Here is a 17,617-nt window from a genome sequence, read left to right as displayed (position 1 = left end):
CATTCATTAGTTGAGTGCATTTCTTTTAGTCACTATAGAAGCTAGGTACATATGGTTTGGAGAAAATAAAAGGGAATGAAAAATTTAGACCATGATGAGATTTTATTAAAAAGGGAAATTGGTGGGCATGCAGAATGGTAGAAAGAACATTCATTTTATTAGGATAAAGGAAATGAAATTTCCAATCCTTGCCCTGCCATGAAGTAGTTATATAATGTCAGGAGAGGCCTTTTACATTCTATGTGCATCAGTTTCTCAGTATGTAAAATGAGGTTTGTATAAAAGATCATTAAAGCCATAATGAAATGGTGACTGTGTCTTTTCTTGTCTAAACTAACTAAGATGCTGAAATTGAAAGGAGGTACTATTAATAATTAAGCTCAGTAGCAACTGAATTATATTCTTATTATGAGTCTACTTTCACCTATTTCAAAACTCAAATTTAAGCTACTGAAAAGAAAAAGAACTAAGATATAAATCATATGTTTAATGTTGAACAAGGTAAAAGTAGTATAATCTGAGGAAATAGAATCTTTTAAACATTATTTTTAATTGAAGTATAATTGGCACTTGGCGTCACATTTGTTTCAGGTGTGTAACGTAGTGATTCCACAAGTTTACGTGTTAATGCTGCGCTCACCACCAGGGTGGCTCCCATCTGTTACCTGCAGTGCTGCTGTAACACCCTTGACTGTATTCCTCCTGCTGGACTTTTGTTCTTGTGACTGACTCATAACCGGTAGCCTGTACCTCCCACTCCCCTTCACGCATTTTGACCATCTACCACCCCCCAGAAATAGAATCATTTTTAAATAAGTATCTGCTTGATGTTACATACGAGTGGTGATGATTAAAAACGTGCATATGAACATGGAATTGTTTTGAAACATATATTGTTCAAAATAAAGTCCGTTACTCTCATAGACAAAGCTAAAGACAATTACACGTCACTGTAAGAAGTAGTAAGTCTGGCATTTAGGGGAAGTAATGAGGTACTTCATTTACACGTGTTTTCTCAACATAATTCTTTAAATGTCTTCAGGGACTGCAGTCTTCAGGGTAGTTTACCTTGTATTAGCTGGTCTTCCAGACTGTTGTGCTTGCTGTTTTAAATATTCTTGTTACAGTTTTCAAGATCTTCCCTTGATGATAGACTGAGTGCTGTAATTTTCTGGCTTTTCATGATGGTTCAATACAATTATGCAGAGGCATCTTTCCCCCCAGCCGTCCTATATAAGTAAGAACTGCCTGAGAGCTTCAACACTATGGATTTTGATAGCCAGATTGTTATTTCAAGCCACTTTCCCATATTTTCTAGTTTTCTCATATTCTAGACAACAGATTCTCAGGCACTTGATGTACATGCAGATCATTTGGGTATTTTGTTAAAAGGCTAATTCTGATTCAGTAGATCTGTGGGCCTGAGAATCTGCTTTTCTAATAAGCTCCTAAATGATGTGGAGTTGCTATTCTGTAGACTGCACTCAGGACCAAAAGTTCTAGAAAGTTTACTGGAATTCTGTAAATCTTAGGATACGGGGCATTAAATTCCCCGGATTCTTTCAGAATTATCGATAGTTTTAAAAAAGAAAACTTAGTACTTCTGTAAATTTAATAATACAGCTGATTGAATAATGTTTATCTTTTATATTCACATTTCCCTCTTTCATGTTTATCTGTGTCTTAACTCTAGTTTTGCTTCTTTCTCATTTCTTTTTTTTTTTTTGTTGTTGTGGTTTTTTGCTTTTGTTTAATGTATTATTGTGTTTTGTGGATCTGGTCAGGGAACCGTTACTGTATTTTATGTTTGTATCTACATTTTATTTTGCATGCGTAACGTGGCTTTGCCTGGATGTTCTTTTTGGTAAGTTCCAAATTTATAAAGCATATTGTTTTTTTGTAGTGTAAGTTACAGTGTTTTTCATCTTTTTTTCCCCTCTCACTTCTAGTAATGTGCTCATGCTCATGAGTTGTTTTTAATTTTTTTTGAAGAATTCATTTGTATTTTTTCCTAATATTTTCCAACTTTCCTTAATAGTAGTACAGTTTGATACTAATCTGCTTTGATTGGTTTTATAGCCTCATGCTGTCAGTTGCTGATCACTATTAGCAATTGCTGTCTCAAGTATTTTGGTTTTTTAAAAAAGCCTTAGTCATCTAGAGATGTTGTTCTAAGAGCTTCTGCTTCCATATAGTAATCATAAAAGAAGATAGTTTGTAGTAATATTAAATATCTTTGTTCTGAATGAACAATGCATTCTGATTTTGTTTTTACAGCAACAGCTTGCACAGCTACAGAAAGAAAAATCAGAGATTCTGAAAAATCTGGCATTGTACTACTTCACATTTGTAGATGTTATGGAATTTAAGGTAATGTATTTTAATATGTAAAATTTAACATAGAATGATGTTTGTTAATTGTATAAATTGCTTTGTAACTTGTAGATAATAAAATTAGAATTCTTCTAGAACTAAAAGTTAAAATGCATTTTATTTGTATGTGTTTTCTAAATTCAGTATTATTTATATAGGTGAAAGATTAAAATCAGCTTTTATTTTTAGGACCATGTTTGTGAATTGCTGAATACTATTGATGTTTGCCAAGTCTTCTTTGATATTGTAAGTATTATTTTCAGTAAAGTTTCCAGTTCTATTCTGATTTTCTAATAGAACTATGGAGACTGAATATTTTTCTTTAAAAAAAAATCTCCATGGCTAGTGTGTGAAATTTTAGCATTGTTAATTTGGCTTATTTTCTAGCATTTTTTTAAGGTAAGAAGTTATAATGTATTCTTTGTTTTTGTTTATTTGTCACTGAGTATGAGTCTTGCATATTGAGAAACAGTTCTTAATTCTAGTATTTTATTTTAGTAGGTCTTTTAAAAAGTTAAGTGAATAATATTTTTCTCTGTAAAAGACATACTTGATGGGATCTTTCTTAGGTGAGACAATTTCTATATACAGAAAATCAAAGTGAAGAATGTCTCCGGTGACAATTTACTGATTGAATGACTTTTATTACTTATTTATTTAATACTTATTTTTTTTGCTTAGTGAGATTGGCTCCATATTCCTTGTTATTCTACTTTTGTTTATTCTTTTAAACTGTTACCAATTAAGGCAATAACAATTTTTTTTCATCCATAAAATTGTGTCACCAACACAAAACTATTATCTGTAACTTCCAAATTTTAGGTATGTTTTTTGGTGAAAGGAATTAGAATTTTAGAAATGGGAATAAAATAAATAACTATAGATTGGATTTCAGTAGCTGCTGTGAAGATTTTTGTGCATTTAAAAGTTAGCAAAATAAGGAGTTAAACTTGATTTTTGTTTTCTAGACTGTAAACTTTGATTTAACAAAGAACTACTTAGATTTGATCATAACCTATACGACACTAATGATACTGCTGTCTCGAATTGAAGAAAGGAAGGCAATCATTGGATTATACAACTACGCTCATGAAATGACCCATGGAGCAAGGTAGACCTCCATTATACAAATCTTTGTGAAGTTCTTAGTTTGATGGCTAACAACTCACTGATATTTGATATGTCTGTTTTAAGTGACCGAGAATATCCACGCCTTGGTCAGATGATTGTGGATTATGAAAACCCTTTAAAGAAGATGATGGAAGAATTTGTACCCCACAGCAAGGTAGGACCTGGTTTTTAAATGTGCTTTAATGGGCATGTGAGATACAGGGTAATGAGATTGAGCTCCACATCAGGTTCCATGCTGAGCATGGAGCCTGCTTAAAATTCTCTCCCATTCTCTTCCTCCTGCGCCCCTACCCCCCACCGCCCACCCATGCACACTTGCTCTCTCTCTCTTTTTCTCTCTCAAAGAATGAATGAATAAATAAATAGGCATATGAGATGACATAAGGGTGAATAGAGTTAACAAACTTCTTTTATGAAAAACATTAAAATGGGATATGAATAGTAGGCAAGCATGGTTTTATCTAATTGTGAACTGGAGCACTCATTAGTTAGATTCCAAACAGTATATGGAGACTCAGGGATCATTCATTATAATTTTCACATTTGGTATTGGGTATAGAGGTAGTGAAATTTAGTATTTGAGAATGTCTACTCTGATACCAGACTATCTTGGTACTAATCCCAATGCTGCTGATTATTAAGTATATAATATTGGGAAAGTTACTTAACTGTTTTCATTGTATCTCACTTTTCTTATCCGTAAAAATGGAGTAATGGTACTTGCCTCATGGTTGTTAGGATGTTTCAATGAATTACTTCATAAAAAGTGTTTGGATACATAGTACTTGATAAATTTTAGCTATATTAATTAATAAAGCTTTTTAATGAGGAAAAAATGACGAGTTTTGTGAAAATGCTTGGGAATGTCTGTCTTTTACAATATATTGAAAAAACTTCTGTTCGAAGGAGTCTTGCCATTATGGCTTCTCTGCAGTTAAGGCTGATTCAGTGTACGTAAGCACATGAAGGAAATGTATAGGTATCTCATAAATCCTCATTATAGGTAAGGAAGTTGAGTGCTGGAGAACTGACACGATTAGGCATTTGGCAGTAATGGCAAAACCAGAGCAAAAGCCAAGATTTCAGAATCTTAGTTCATTCTTTTTGAATGACGAGTATTAGACATTTTAATAATACACTATTTTGTATGCATCTGTTAACACCAAAATTTTCCTTTGTTTTCTTACCTCTGAAAATTCTGAAGGTGTATTTGCAGTTTAATTTTTGCATAGCTGTATTATAGCCACAGATTTATATATTTAATGTTTTGAAGTTAGTTGGATCATTAGTTATAAGCTAATAGATGGCATCAGATTTGAAGTAAAAATCATCCTTATAGATGGAAGTGTCAGGATTCCTCAGAGTGTTGATGAGCACATCGTAGTCATCTGTCTCTGATTTTAGTCATCTGTCTCTTTTTCCTCACCTAGAACTAGCTTCCCTACTTCTCCCTTGTTTTTCCTCTGGATCTGTGTCTGACTTCTTGCCAATCATGTCTGACCTTATTTTTAATTACCCACTTCAAATTTGTTTTTTTTCCCACTTAGGTGATAAAAATTTCCTTAAAGGTTTAAGGGTTGGATCTCTTTTTAAATAAGCTCTCCATACTCATTCACATATACTAGGCTATTAAATTGCTTGAGGACAATCATACAGTTGGATTAGACCATTTATTTCCTTATTATGATTTTTTCTGATGTACCATAATATCCCAGGTTTTTTGTTTTGTTTTAAGATTTCCTTTTTCTTCTTTTTGAGAGTGTGAGTGGGGGAAGAGCAAAGGGACAGGGAGAGAGAAAAATCTCAAGCAGACTGTACTGAGTGCAGAGCCTGATACAGGGCTCAAGCCCATGGCCCTGTGATCATGACCTGAGCTGAAATCGAGAGTCAGATACTTAACCAACTGAGCCACCTAGGCATCCTAGTATCCCAAGTTTTAGTGGAAAGCCTATTTTGTATTTGCTAGAATTTGTTAAAATTAATTTAATTTAAAAAATATAATCATTTGGTAGAGCATCATAAAAATAGAGATTTCTAGAGTCTACTCTCAGAGGTTCTAGTTTACTAAGTTATAGGTAGGATCCTGCTTTCTGTTTTCTGAACAAATCCCATGGTAGTTCATGTGCAGCTAGATTAAAGAATTACTCTTAAACAGAAGTTTTAGGAAGCAGAGATGAGTACCAAAGCACAGTTAAAAGCAAACAAGAAGCAGATGAGAAGAAACATTGAGTATCTTGATGATAAAGCTGTAGTTAACAAACCAAACGGCAGATAGAAGTTAAGTAATTTATTAAGATAGAGTACATTTTTTTATAAGGCATTCTTTGGAGAAATATGAAATGTGTTGCGCTCTCTTAATACTTAGTCATATAACCCTAATGTTATGTTATTTCAGTGAGAATTATCAGAGTACAAAAGAATGACACTAGGTTTCCTACCCCTTTTGAAATAAATATGTCATGATTGCCAAACATTTTAACTTCTAAGGAAGTAACATGATTTCCTGAGCTAAGCTCTTGCCCAGGAATGCAGAATCTGTTTTGTTTTTATGAAGTTAAAAAAAAAATTCTAAAGGAGATTGCCAGACCCATCTCAAATATTATACGGAGTATAGTTGTGATTAGGCTTTGTTGTTTTAGGATGGTACAGTTTTAGAAACACACAGCAGTTGTAGCTGAAATTTAAATGAGAAAGGAAAATGTTATTCCTCAACGTCCTTTTTTCCTATTTTAGTCTCTTTCAGATGCACTGATTTCTCTTCAGATGGTGTATCCTCGAAGGAATCTTTCAGCTGACCAGTGGAGAAATGCCCAATTATTGAGTCTCATCAGTGCACCTAGTACAATGCTTAATCCTGCACAGTCTGACACTGTATGGTTCTATTTTTCCCTTTTTGAATGAAAATCAACTTTAGTTGATTTTTAAAATAACATAAGTTTTACAGTATTGTTGCAGTTTTTCTTCTAATTGATATTAGCTCATCAGTGAAATTTATTGCTAAATGCTCAGTAAGCCCTACTGTTGAGTTTTATTTCTAAATTCTGATGCTGAGTTAATACAATTAGTGTATTTTCTTACACTAATTTAAATGTTTTGTTGTGTTATGGTAGAAAATTTGGAAAATGCAGAAAGTTTTAAAGAAAAAAACAAAAAACACCTCAATCTTCACCAACCAGAGAAAATCATTACAATTCTTTCACGTAGTTGACCCTTGAACAACACAAGTTTGAAGTGTGTGGGTCTCCTTACACTTGGGTTTTTTTTTTTTTTTTGATAAATACCATATTTTCTCTTTCTTAAGATTTTCTTAATAACATTTTCTTTTCTGTAGCTTAATTTACTGTAAGAGTACATTATATAATATGTATTAACATGCAAAATATATGTTAATTGACTTTGTGTCATTGGTGGGGCTTCTGGTCAATAGTAGGCCATTAGTAGATAAGTCTTTGGGAGTCAGAAGTTCTGTGTGAATTTTCAACTGCGCAGGGAGGGGGTTTTGACACTCCTAACCCTCATGTTGTTTAATCTTTTCTCTGTGAACAAAGATGTTCTGCAGGTGGAGAATACACACATAATTACTGATTTGGGTGAGACACTGAACATCCATGTACATTAATCTTTTTTAACTTGATTAAAATATTATCTTTTGGAATACTGCAAACTCTGAAATAGACAGGAAATTTGGAAGTTGCCATTTACCAAATTGAAGACAAGCAGGAGTATTATTTTAAGGGAGGTTTCAGGGAGTGTAAATATGAAAGGGGCACAGTTCTTATTGTCCTTTATGACTGCACATTTAAATATAAGTTATAAAACTATTATCTAGCTTTTCAAATATGTCATGGTGGTATTTGAGCCAACTATTGAGTAGTAAGAATTTTTAGGAGGAAAAAAAGGAGTGTAACTTGGTACAGGATTTGTGTTTTTAGAAATTCTTTTAATCACAGATTTGTATCTTCTCTTTTTAAGATGCCTTGTGAATATCTTTCTTTGGATGCAATGGAAAAATGGATAATCTGTAAGTAAAATTAGTTTTGTAATTACCCCTCAGGTTTTAAGTTTTTAGAGAAAAATAACAGGTAACATGGATTACTTCTATGCTAAGCACTGTCCTGCGCCTTCTCTGTGCGTTACTTCATTCAGTTCTTTTATGACCCTGTCAAGACTAGATCGTCTCTTTTATAGATAAGGAATCTAAAGCTTAATTCACATAGGTAATCGATAAAAGGCAAAATAAGAACTCAGGCTAATGCCAGGGCTCATGGTGTATTATGTTGCCTCTCAGTATAGCTGTCAAAACTACATTTTTTGTTTTGTTTTTAAGGATTTTAAAAAATATTTTGTTTATTCACTTAATGTTTTTGGTTTTGATTTACTTCAGTACATATAATAGCGACTCGTAGTTGGCAGTTAGATGCATGGAGGATAAAATTTCTTGTGCTCCTGAAAAGTTCACAAATTTTCGGGGAAATAGACATGGTGACACACAGATAAAATGAGAATGAGAATTGCTATAATACAGCTGCTTGTATCACCCCCCGGTCCAGTGGCAGAGGGAATAATTTTAAGCAGTTTGTGTTTTTTACTTTCTCTAGTTCTTGTTTCTTGATTTTTTTACTGTTAGGCAATATTTGTTGATTTCTTTATTATAGTATGCCTCAAATTATAGTGAAGGATCAGGTTTTTTTTTAAACAAATTTTTAGATTGATACTTACATAAAATATGAATGACTAAACTACTAATAACTGAAAGTGAATTACTAAAGTTACCAGAAATAAAGTAATAAAGATACAAAAGAAAAGCTCACATTTTTAGGGGTGGCTCAGTGGTTGAGCATCTGCCTTCAGCTTGGGTTGTGATCCCGGGGTCCTGGGATCCAGTCCCACATCAGGCTCCCTGCATGGAGCCTGCTTCTCCCTCTTCCTGTGTTTTGTCTCTGCTTCTCTCTCTGTGTCTCTCATGAGTAAATAAATACAATCTTTAAAAAATCCACATTTTTAATTATTAGATTGTTCGGTCTAATAGGTTACTAGATTTCTACTATAAATGTCAAATTTTTATGAAAATTTCTAAATACTCATTTTCTTTACTTAATCTCAGTACACCCTGTCACTTTGAACAGCACTGTTTTTATTATGAAAGAAAAGTAATTTAGGACATACTCCCTATCCTTAGCCTTTTTTTAAAAAGGTTCTTTCTTTCTTTCTTTCTTTCTGTCTTTCTTTCTTTCTTTCTGAGTGTGCACACACGAGTGGCGGGGGTGGGGTAGGGGGAGAGAGAGAGCGAATCTCAAACAGAGGGGCTCAGTGTGAAACCTGTCATGAGACTTGATCCCACCACCCTGAGATAATGACCTTAGCCAAAATCAAGAGTTGGATGCTTAACCATCCAGGTGCCCCTCCTTAGCCATTTTTATTAATTATATTTTTCACATTGATCATTTTTTTGATACTTATATTTTCTTCCATTATGATAATTAAGATTTTCATTGTTTGCCTCTTGGTTGATTCAAAAGACAGCTTTCAAAGTGTTGATTTTGCTTAAATGTATTCTGATCCCTGATTGTTCATGTTTATGGAAGTATGGTTGTAGAACAGAGGTGATTAGTAGAATTAGGTGGCATGGGTGACTTCTAGAATTAATAGCACTGGTTCCCCCAGGCTATACAGGAATGCTGATTGCAAGGCTCTGTACTATGGGCAGGAATGTGGGTCAGAAGGCAGGCTACACAAGGTCATATATAAGGCAGATAGATTTGGCATGAGAACAGTTGCTGAAGTATGGAAAGTGTTAACTCTGAGCTTTGCTGAGCCTTGAGTAGAGTTAACAGAGGTTAAGAATTACCTTCAACTCAGCGCTTTTTTGACCCTGATATTCATAGTAGGACTTTTTCTTTTCTTTTTTTTTCATAGTAGGACTTTTTCTGTAGAAGATAGTCTTTCTTTAGCACTTTGCTTTAGATTAGTTCAAAGTGTGGTCCCTGGGTCAGCAGCATCACATAGGAGCTTGTTAGATACAGAGAATCTTGATGTCGGCCTAGACCTACCAACGTAGACTGTAAATGGATCGTGGCAGTGTGATTTAATAAGCCTTCCCAGTACTGATACAAGCTAAAGTTTGAGGATCACAGGTCTAGATTGTAACCTGGGGCCAAAAGTTACTGAGTCTGGAATGTTGAAGACCCAGCTTTTTGGAATGCAGTTATAAAATAACTTACCCTGTTGTTCTTACTATATTGGTTGCACTCAGAGGGACTCCTTGGAAAAGATTTCTTTTTCATTTCTAGACTTTTGTGTTACTAATTTCTGTTTCTTTTTAAATTGATAGTTGATTCTTTCTTAAAAGATTTTCTCCAACTTTCTTGTCTAGTATTAGTCTTTTATCTTGTTTTCCAACAATTTTGTGGCTTAAAAAATGAAAAAAAAAAGTTCATTTCTTTTATTGGGACCTTGGTGGGGAAAGATGGGTAAAATGTGATTTAATAAACTATCCTGGGGCAGCCTGGGTAGCTCAGTGGTTTAGCGCTGCCTTCAGCCCAGGGCATGATCCTGGAGACCCGGGATCAAGTCCCACATCAGGCTCCCTGCATGGAGCCTGCTTCTCCCTCTGCCTGTGTCTCTGCCTCTCTCTCTGTTTCTCATGAGTAAATTAAGTAAAATCTTAAAAACAAAACAAACAAACAAAAACTATCCTGATCTGGGCAATCTTAAATTAATTTACTTTTTTTGATTCTATCATAAACAAATATAGATACACTAAATTCAGAGGTAATCCGTATCTTAAAAAATAAAACATGGTAACACATAGTATAACTGCTAATATTTTTAGAGAAACCTTATATTATCAGCAGCAATTTTGTGAATCTAAGTATTCCACAAGGTATAAGACACTAAGTGAAATCTCTTTTTACTCAGGGTTTTAGAGTAAGAAGTCATTATATAAGGAAAGAATCTTTTACAGACAATTTCTCATAAGGATTCTTTAAATTTCCATGCATGTATTCTCTGTCTTTGGTTGTGTACCAGGTCGTATAATTGGCTTGTGTTTAGGGGTCCTCTTGCATTAAAAATATGTTTACGTAACTTAAAAAATTAACCTGTGGGGCTACCCAGGTGGCTCAGGGGTTGAGCGTCTGCCTTTGGCTCAGGGCATGACCCCGGAGTCCCAGGATCGAGTCCCACATCAGGTTCCCTGCAGGGAGCCTGCTTCTCCCTCTGCCTGTGTCTCTGCCTCTCTCTGTCTCTGCATCTCTCATGAATAAATAAATAAAATCTTTTTTTTTTTTTTTAAGTTAACTTGTGTAGTGGCTCTGTTAAAGGAAGGTTCTTGAGCTAAAAATAAAAAGATAAATGGCAAGTTGTATGTTAATGATTTAGGAATTTGTTTAAAGATGGGAATGACTACTGAGAATCCTAGGGAGATTTCATGGGAAATACGGTTGATTTGTAACTGGCCCAGTACAGTAATTTGTGTATAGCCCGCACTGAGTAGACGTTGAATGAATGACAGTTGAGGTTTTGTGGCCTAGTACAGAGGGCTAGAGAGAGCACCCACAAACATATATATATGATTATACATTTGTGTAGGGTTTCCAAAGTAGATAACAAAAGATGAAAGAGTTACCTGAATTCATATACTAGAGAGCAGCATAATATATTGAGTGGATAATAGACTTTAAGGGTAAATACTTGAGGCTAACTCTAGCTCTAACATGTTAATAATATAACTTTATGTAAGTCATTGAGCCCTCATTTTTTCAACTATGAAAGAAAAGGATACCATCTGTTTTATCTTCTCCGCAGAATCATGTGAGATAATATACGTGGAACTTATTTGGTAAACTATGAATTGCTATGAAAATGCAAGATGCCATTACATCTCTTCTGGTGATTTAGAAAAGTAGATTAGCCTTATTTTTCAGTTATTATAACAGTTGTAACGATTAGTAAGTTATGTGTTAATTAGTAACTTCTGATCTTTTGTTTAAAATATAAAGATTTTATAAATAAATATATTCATTTATTAAAATGACTTATACAACCCAGAAGCAACATTTCCTTTTCTCATCAGTGTGGGTTCAAAGAACTGATTTTGCAGTATACAGAAGATTGAGAGAAATATGTTGCCATCTTTATGTATATGAATTATTGCCTGTCACTTGAAATCCTCAATTTAGTGATTATGTTTATATTTCTGAAAATTTTGAAAGCAACTTTATAACTGAAAGATTTCAATTTTGGAATACTTTTATATTTGTATTTACTTTTGTTTCTTTAAAGTTGGCTTCATTTTGTGCCATGGGATTCTAAATACTGATGCGACAGCTTTGAACCTTTGGAAGCTAGCTCTTCAAAGTAGCTCTTGCCTCTCTCTCTTTCGGGATGAAGTTTTCCACATTCATAAAGCTGCAGAAGACTTATTTGTAAACATACGAGGGTATGACATTTTCATTTATCTTGTCTTTTATTTTTTTTGGAGAAGGGTAGTGAGCAGATTATTTTTATTGAAGTTTGGTGATAGAGAAGGATCATGTGGTGATCACCTCCTGTACTTTCCTACTGGCCATAGCAAGTTGTTTTTAACAATTGTCCTGTTATGGTAGTATTCATAATTTTATAGGTAACTTTGTAGATTAAAGTTTCTAGTGTTTCTGCCTTTTCAAAATTTTCATTCTAGGATAGAGAAGATGTCTCCTCTTTTTCAAATCATGATATGGGTTTAGACATAAATATTGCTATAAAAGCACCATATACATTTTAGAGTTTTGACATTTTTATAAGTGCTATTTAAAATTGTGAATCAATCAAAAGCTCTTCTTTAAATTAATTACAGCAATTACAGAACTCAGACCACTGCACAAGAGAAATCACGGTTCCTTTTAATAAGATGTTCCAAGTGACTCATTTATATTCATTCCCTGTAAAGCAAACAGTTCATACAAATTCGTGTCCTTGAAATTTTTAATGCCTGCATTTCTTTCCACTTGAGGTTCTGTAGCTGTTGTATAGAAGTCAGGCTGAGCTCAGACTTGGTAGCAATTTTGAAATCTTTTGAAATTAGAAGCATCTAAAATATTCTGGGACCCCCTGTACCTGAGAATGTCAAATAATTATGTTTGGTTTTTTAGCTGCGGGTAGAAATGAAGTTTACCTAGATTTACTTCATATCCAGTTTGGAAATGTCTTGATGAAATCGATACAAAGCATCTGTTAGTCAATAAAAAATAAAGATCTGTTTAAGACTATCAACTTAAGCCTCAAATTTTAGTGTAAGAATTACTCTGTGATGTGAATTAAAAGCCTGGACATCATTCAGGAATGATGTCCTATTGTATTTCCTATATCTGTATCTTGAAGGGGTTAATGGAATCTGCTTTTTTTTTTCCCCTAGTAATTTTGAAGTAAAATTTACAGACAGAAAAATGCATAAATTTTAGGTGTATAACTCAACAACTTTGCATATGAATACTGTTGTTGATTTCCTAGATCAAGATATAGAACATTTCCATTATCCCTAGAAAATTGATTTGCACCCCTCTGGGTCACTGCTGCCACGCTCCATCTCCCATCCATCAATCCCCTTCTCAAGTGACTATTGTTCTGATTTCTGTCAGTGTGGGTGTTTCTGACATTCTCATTCGTAAACTGAGGTCTAGTGCCCCGTGTACTTTCCAACTCTTATGTGGCCTTTATTTTAGATGCTGGAGTACCTGCAAGTACCCCCTGTCTTTTGGGATGTTTTCTAATTGATTTTCATTTTCTAATTAATTCAGATTGAAAATCCTGAAACTTGTATTGTGTCTTACCATATTGATAACCTGTCTGTGAAATCATATTTATATATAAATTATAAGCATTTAGAACAAGGTGGTCTATATATTGAGCGAGCTTATTTAAGATACACATACGCTTCATGGCATCATGAGACCGTCTTTTTGTTACACTTTTCTTTCCCTTTTTTTTCTGTTATGCTTTTCTAATAAATTTACCAGTTAAGAATCTTATTTAAAGTTGGAAATTGTTAATTTTTTATTCAATCATGAGTGATCAATTTAAAATATGATTTAGCAGTAGTTACAATCGGATCATTAAGTATAAAAGCTTTTTAATTGTAAAGGACAATTAGTGTATTTTGGACATTTGCTCAAAGAGCATATAAATCTTAAGAGTATTTAGTTTAGAAGTTGAAGTTCTTGGTATAACTGGTTTTAGCCAGGTTTTCAGGAATATAGTTTTTCTTTAACATTATAGGAATTTTCAGTTTTTGTATGTAGTAGTTACGAAAATAACATTTATTAGCACTTATTTTTCAGATGTTACCTTTAAACTTTTTAATGTTGGTGTCCTGTTTTAGTTTAAAGTAGTCATATGCTTTCCCGCCCCAGTTTTTTGTACAACAAAACTCGTATGTCTAAACATTCACTAGTGTTGCTGACCTAATATATGTCCTTTCAGAATTTTTTTAATGAGATAGTATTAAATAGCTTTGTTATTACTTTAGATTTTTAGAAACCAATATTAATTACAATGGAAGAATAATTTTAATGTTTTTATGGGGACTGAGTGAGGTGTATTTACTCAAGATCTACATAGTGAGCTTTATTTTTTTTTGTTAGATTTAATATAATATGAGATCTGTTTTTCTAAGAATACTTAACTGGTACTGTAAGGGACCGAGAAAGGAGGGAGGTAGATTTCTTCCATGCACTTCTAGTTTGAGGGCTAGTTTTTCTTGTTGCTAATAGTCATTTTTAATTGACTTTTAGTATTTGGCTAACTCGTTTTGACTGTTACTGATGAAATTAAGATTAACATGGCTCTAAATTTTTTTTTTGCATGTAGCTATAATAAGCGTATTAATGACATAAGAGAATGCAAAGAGGCAGCTGTGTCACATGCGTAAGTAGTTCAATCTTATCTGTGGAAGTTACAATCAAGAAGAATTCTTTTCTTAAAGCATAATTTTGTTCAATGATTGCAGACTTTTGGTATGCAAGATGTGATAGAAATGGGGGACTTTGAATCAATGAAAAATAAGTATATATCAGTATCTTGTAAGCTTCAAGTTAGTGCATACATACAGTCCTTAAGTGTTTTTGAGGTATTAATAAAAATACTCTGTGCCTTACATAAAAATACAATGCCTTATACAAAAATACTCTGTACCTTACAGAGCCTTTATTTTAGGTGTCATTCAAGTCTTTTACCATTACTATGCTTTTGTGCCAATACTTTGCAAGTTGTGATGATTTTTGTACTATTTCATGAAAATTGACATCTTTACACTCCCCTCAATAGTATTTACTTTTCAAAATATGGCTTTCCTGAATTGTGGTAAATATTTTACATTAGTAAGTAGAATAACTTAAAAATTAGCATATTTAAGATCTTTGAGCAACTTCCCAATTTTCTCAGAAATAATTATAAATAACTTGATATTTCAACTTAATTTGTTAAATATATGGTATACTTGTGTATATCTTTTCTCTGTTGAGCCTAGGTAGAAGTAATATTTGACCTATCTGTATTTCTATAAGCCAGAGAGAAGATAATGCACCTTTGCCATTATAGCACTGCCAGATGTAAAGCCACAAGAAGTTTTAGAATTTAGGTTTAGGTTATGGGATGGATGTTGGGAATTTAAACCATCTTTATTCATTGCTGTCAGTGCTATATCATTTCTTCATGCATATTTTTTTACTTGAATGAAATGCTTATATGATTAAAAAGTTATTTTCTAGTACAAATAACATACTTTGGAGTGTGTTAGAATTCCTTTCTTAACATACAGAAATACAAATGTTTTTCACTTCTTCATGGGATAGAGTTGTAAGCACATATATGGTGTCATAGCTATCTTTTACGAAACTCTTTTAAAGGTAAGGCATTTCCCCCCCTTTATTATATAAAGTAATCATAAACAGTAAGCAGTAGTAATTTTTCATAGGAATTCCTCATTACCATGTGCCAGGCATACTACTTTATAGACCTTTTCTCTCTGTATTAATAACACTGCAGGTTCCTTGCAGCAACTCTGTATAGTAAAATAGTCCAAATAACCTTGCCCTTTTTCGTCTTAGAAATCATACTGGAGGACTTTATCGTTAGATTAAAAAAGTGCTTGTCATTGGAATTAACCTAACATTGTAAAAGTACTATGTATCAGCCATTATGAAAGATGTATCCTTTGAGGCAGGTATCATCATCCCTTTTTTATAGATGAGAGGCTGGAACTAGAAGTATCTGTGTCTTCTAAAACTAACCTGCTGTGTCCCAGCCAAATTTCTGGTATTCTGTATTCTTTACACTTGCTGTTCTGGCATATATACATAGTGTGTGAGTGTGTGTGTGTGTGTGTGTGTGTGTGTAGGACTGCCATTTTTTTTTTAACCTATCACAATCTTAAAATTAAAACTTAAATTGAGACAGTGTATGTCTTGCATAGTGTGAGGAGTTGGAATACTTAGGACATTCTGTGATTTTTTTCCATGTTAATATGTAAGAGTAATTATTTTTTAAAATTTTGTATTTTAAAAATACCTAGTAATGAATATTTATAATTATCTCTTCCCTTCCTCATCTTTCTGCTTTTGAACAAGAGTGCCAAATGATCTCATCCTAATATCTTTATTGTATATAGCTCTTTAGAGGGTCTTACATACTTAATAGAATGTACTTATTAGTAAACTAGGTTATAGATAATCAGATATTATCTTGTGTTCATTGATTTTTTTTTTTTGTGGGGATGACAGAAACTATATAGTAGAGCATTGCTTGCTTTCAAGGATTTCACAGTTCAGTTTATGAAGTGCTATGCTAAATGTTTTTAAATTTATGGAAATTATTTAGAAACAGACATCTGGATTTTGGGAAATGCTTCTTGAAGGATTGGTCTTAAAGTTTGGGTAGGATTTTGATAGGTGGAGAGTAACAGAATAAACATGGTTCTAAAAACAACGCAAGAAAGGTGAGGATAAACGTAAGATTGGGAAGTCATTTAATGAGGTGACATACCATAGAAGATATTTGTAGGGCTTCTGGTTTCTAAAAAAAAATCTTTGGAAATTGACCTGAAATGATAAGTCATTTAATAGCCAATAATGATTTTAGTGGCAACAGATAAATTATAATGATGTCTTTCCCTATAGTGGTTCAATGCACAGAGAAAGACGCAAATTTTTAAGGTCTGCGCTGAAAGAATTGGCTACTGTCCTCTCTGATCAACCTGGCTTGCTAGGTCCTAAGGTAATTAATTTAATTTTAATTATAGGTATGCCTTCTTAAAATGAAAAACTCATTGTGAAGTTTTACTAAAATTTGTTTTAATTCTTATCTCAACTATTGGTGTACCATATTAAAATTTAAAAATACTCTATGGGAAGTTGTGCTAAAATTTGAAATATTACTAAAACTGAGAATGAATTGACACTCACATATACACTTGCTGTTCTTTGCGTTTTTCTCACTTCTTCCTTACATGTGTACTTTCCCAAGTTTTCTTCTGTTGTCATTTTTGTTTTTTGAACTTGATTTTATTAGCTTTTGCCAGTGACTTTTCGCTTACAGAAAAATTATGAGTAAGGTTTTGTTTATAATCTTGGCATGAGAATAAGCAATGTTGTTTATTTTTTTAATTAGGCACTTTTTGTTTTTATGGCATTATCCTTTGCCCGTGATGAAATTATCTGGCTACTTCGTCATGCAGATAACATGCCAAAGAAGAGTGCAGATGACTTTATAGACAAGTAAGTTAGTGACATTTAAAAAGTTATTTTTTTAATATTTTGATATATGGAATGTGGAATTTGAAAACGTGGAGTTAAATTATTTTGAAAAATCTTTTTTAGGGCTTTTCATATTTCATAGTAAAGTAATATTTGTAATATATCATTAGATGATACGAATTATAATGCAAAGTCAACTGTAGCTTAATATTAGGGCTTTTAATGTTTCCTTTCCAATACCCTAGGTATAAAGTAAAGTTCTTACTTGTTTTCTTGCTATAACCAGTAATATTTCTTTTGGAATTCAGTTTTTAAAATGATTAACCACACAAAAATTTAAATAAGAATCCTTATGAAGTAGAGTTGCACCAAGTGTGTTATTTGAA

The 17,617-nt window shown here is 33.1% G+C and overlaps 1 protein-coding gene across 2 annotated transcripts in view; it reads left to right on the top strand.

Moving 5' to 3' along the window:
- Positions 1 to 17,617, top strand: part of NCKAP1 (NCK associated protein 1) — a 101,955-nt gene that overhangs the window by 33,355 nt on the left and 50,983 nt on the right. For both annotated transcript variants that reach the window (XM_041773907.1, XM_041773906.1), the window contains 10 exons: positions 2,278 to 2,370; positions 2,563 to 2,619; positions 3,342 to 3,484; positions 3,568 to 3,658; positions 6,238 to 6,375; positions 7,477 to 7,525; positions 11,788 to 11,944; positions 14,350 to 14,406; positions 16,656 to 16,752; positions 17,146 to 17,252. In XM_041773907.1, the coding sequence (XP_041629841.1) occupies positions 2,278 to 2,370; positions 2,563 to 2,619; positions 3,342 to 3,484; positions 3,568 to 3,658; positions 6,238 to 6,375; positions 7,477 to 7,525; positions 11,788 to 11,944; positions 14,350 to 14,406; positions 16,656 to 16,752; positions 17,146 to 17,252 (989 nt within the window). The remainder of the gene's footprint in view (positions 1 to 2,277; positions 2,371 to 2,562; positions 2,620 to 3,341; positions 3,485 to 3,567; positions 3,659 to 6,237; positions 6,376 to 7,476; positions 7,526 to 11,787; positions 11,945 to 14,349; positions 14,407 to 16,655; positions 16,753 to 17,145; positions 17,253 to 17,617) is intronic.

Source organism: Vulpes lagopus, chromosome 11, assembly GCF_018345385.1.
Source record: "Vulpes lagopus strain Blue_001 chromosome 11, ASM1834538v1, whole genome shotgun sequence".
NCBI classification, from domain to species: Eukaryota; Metazoa; Chordata; class Mammalia; order Carnivora; family Canidae; genus Vulpes; species Vulpes lagopus.
The sequence above is the reverse complement of the archived record's forward strand: the minus strand, read 5'-3'. Positions and strand labels throughout refer to the sequence as shown.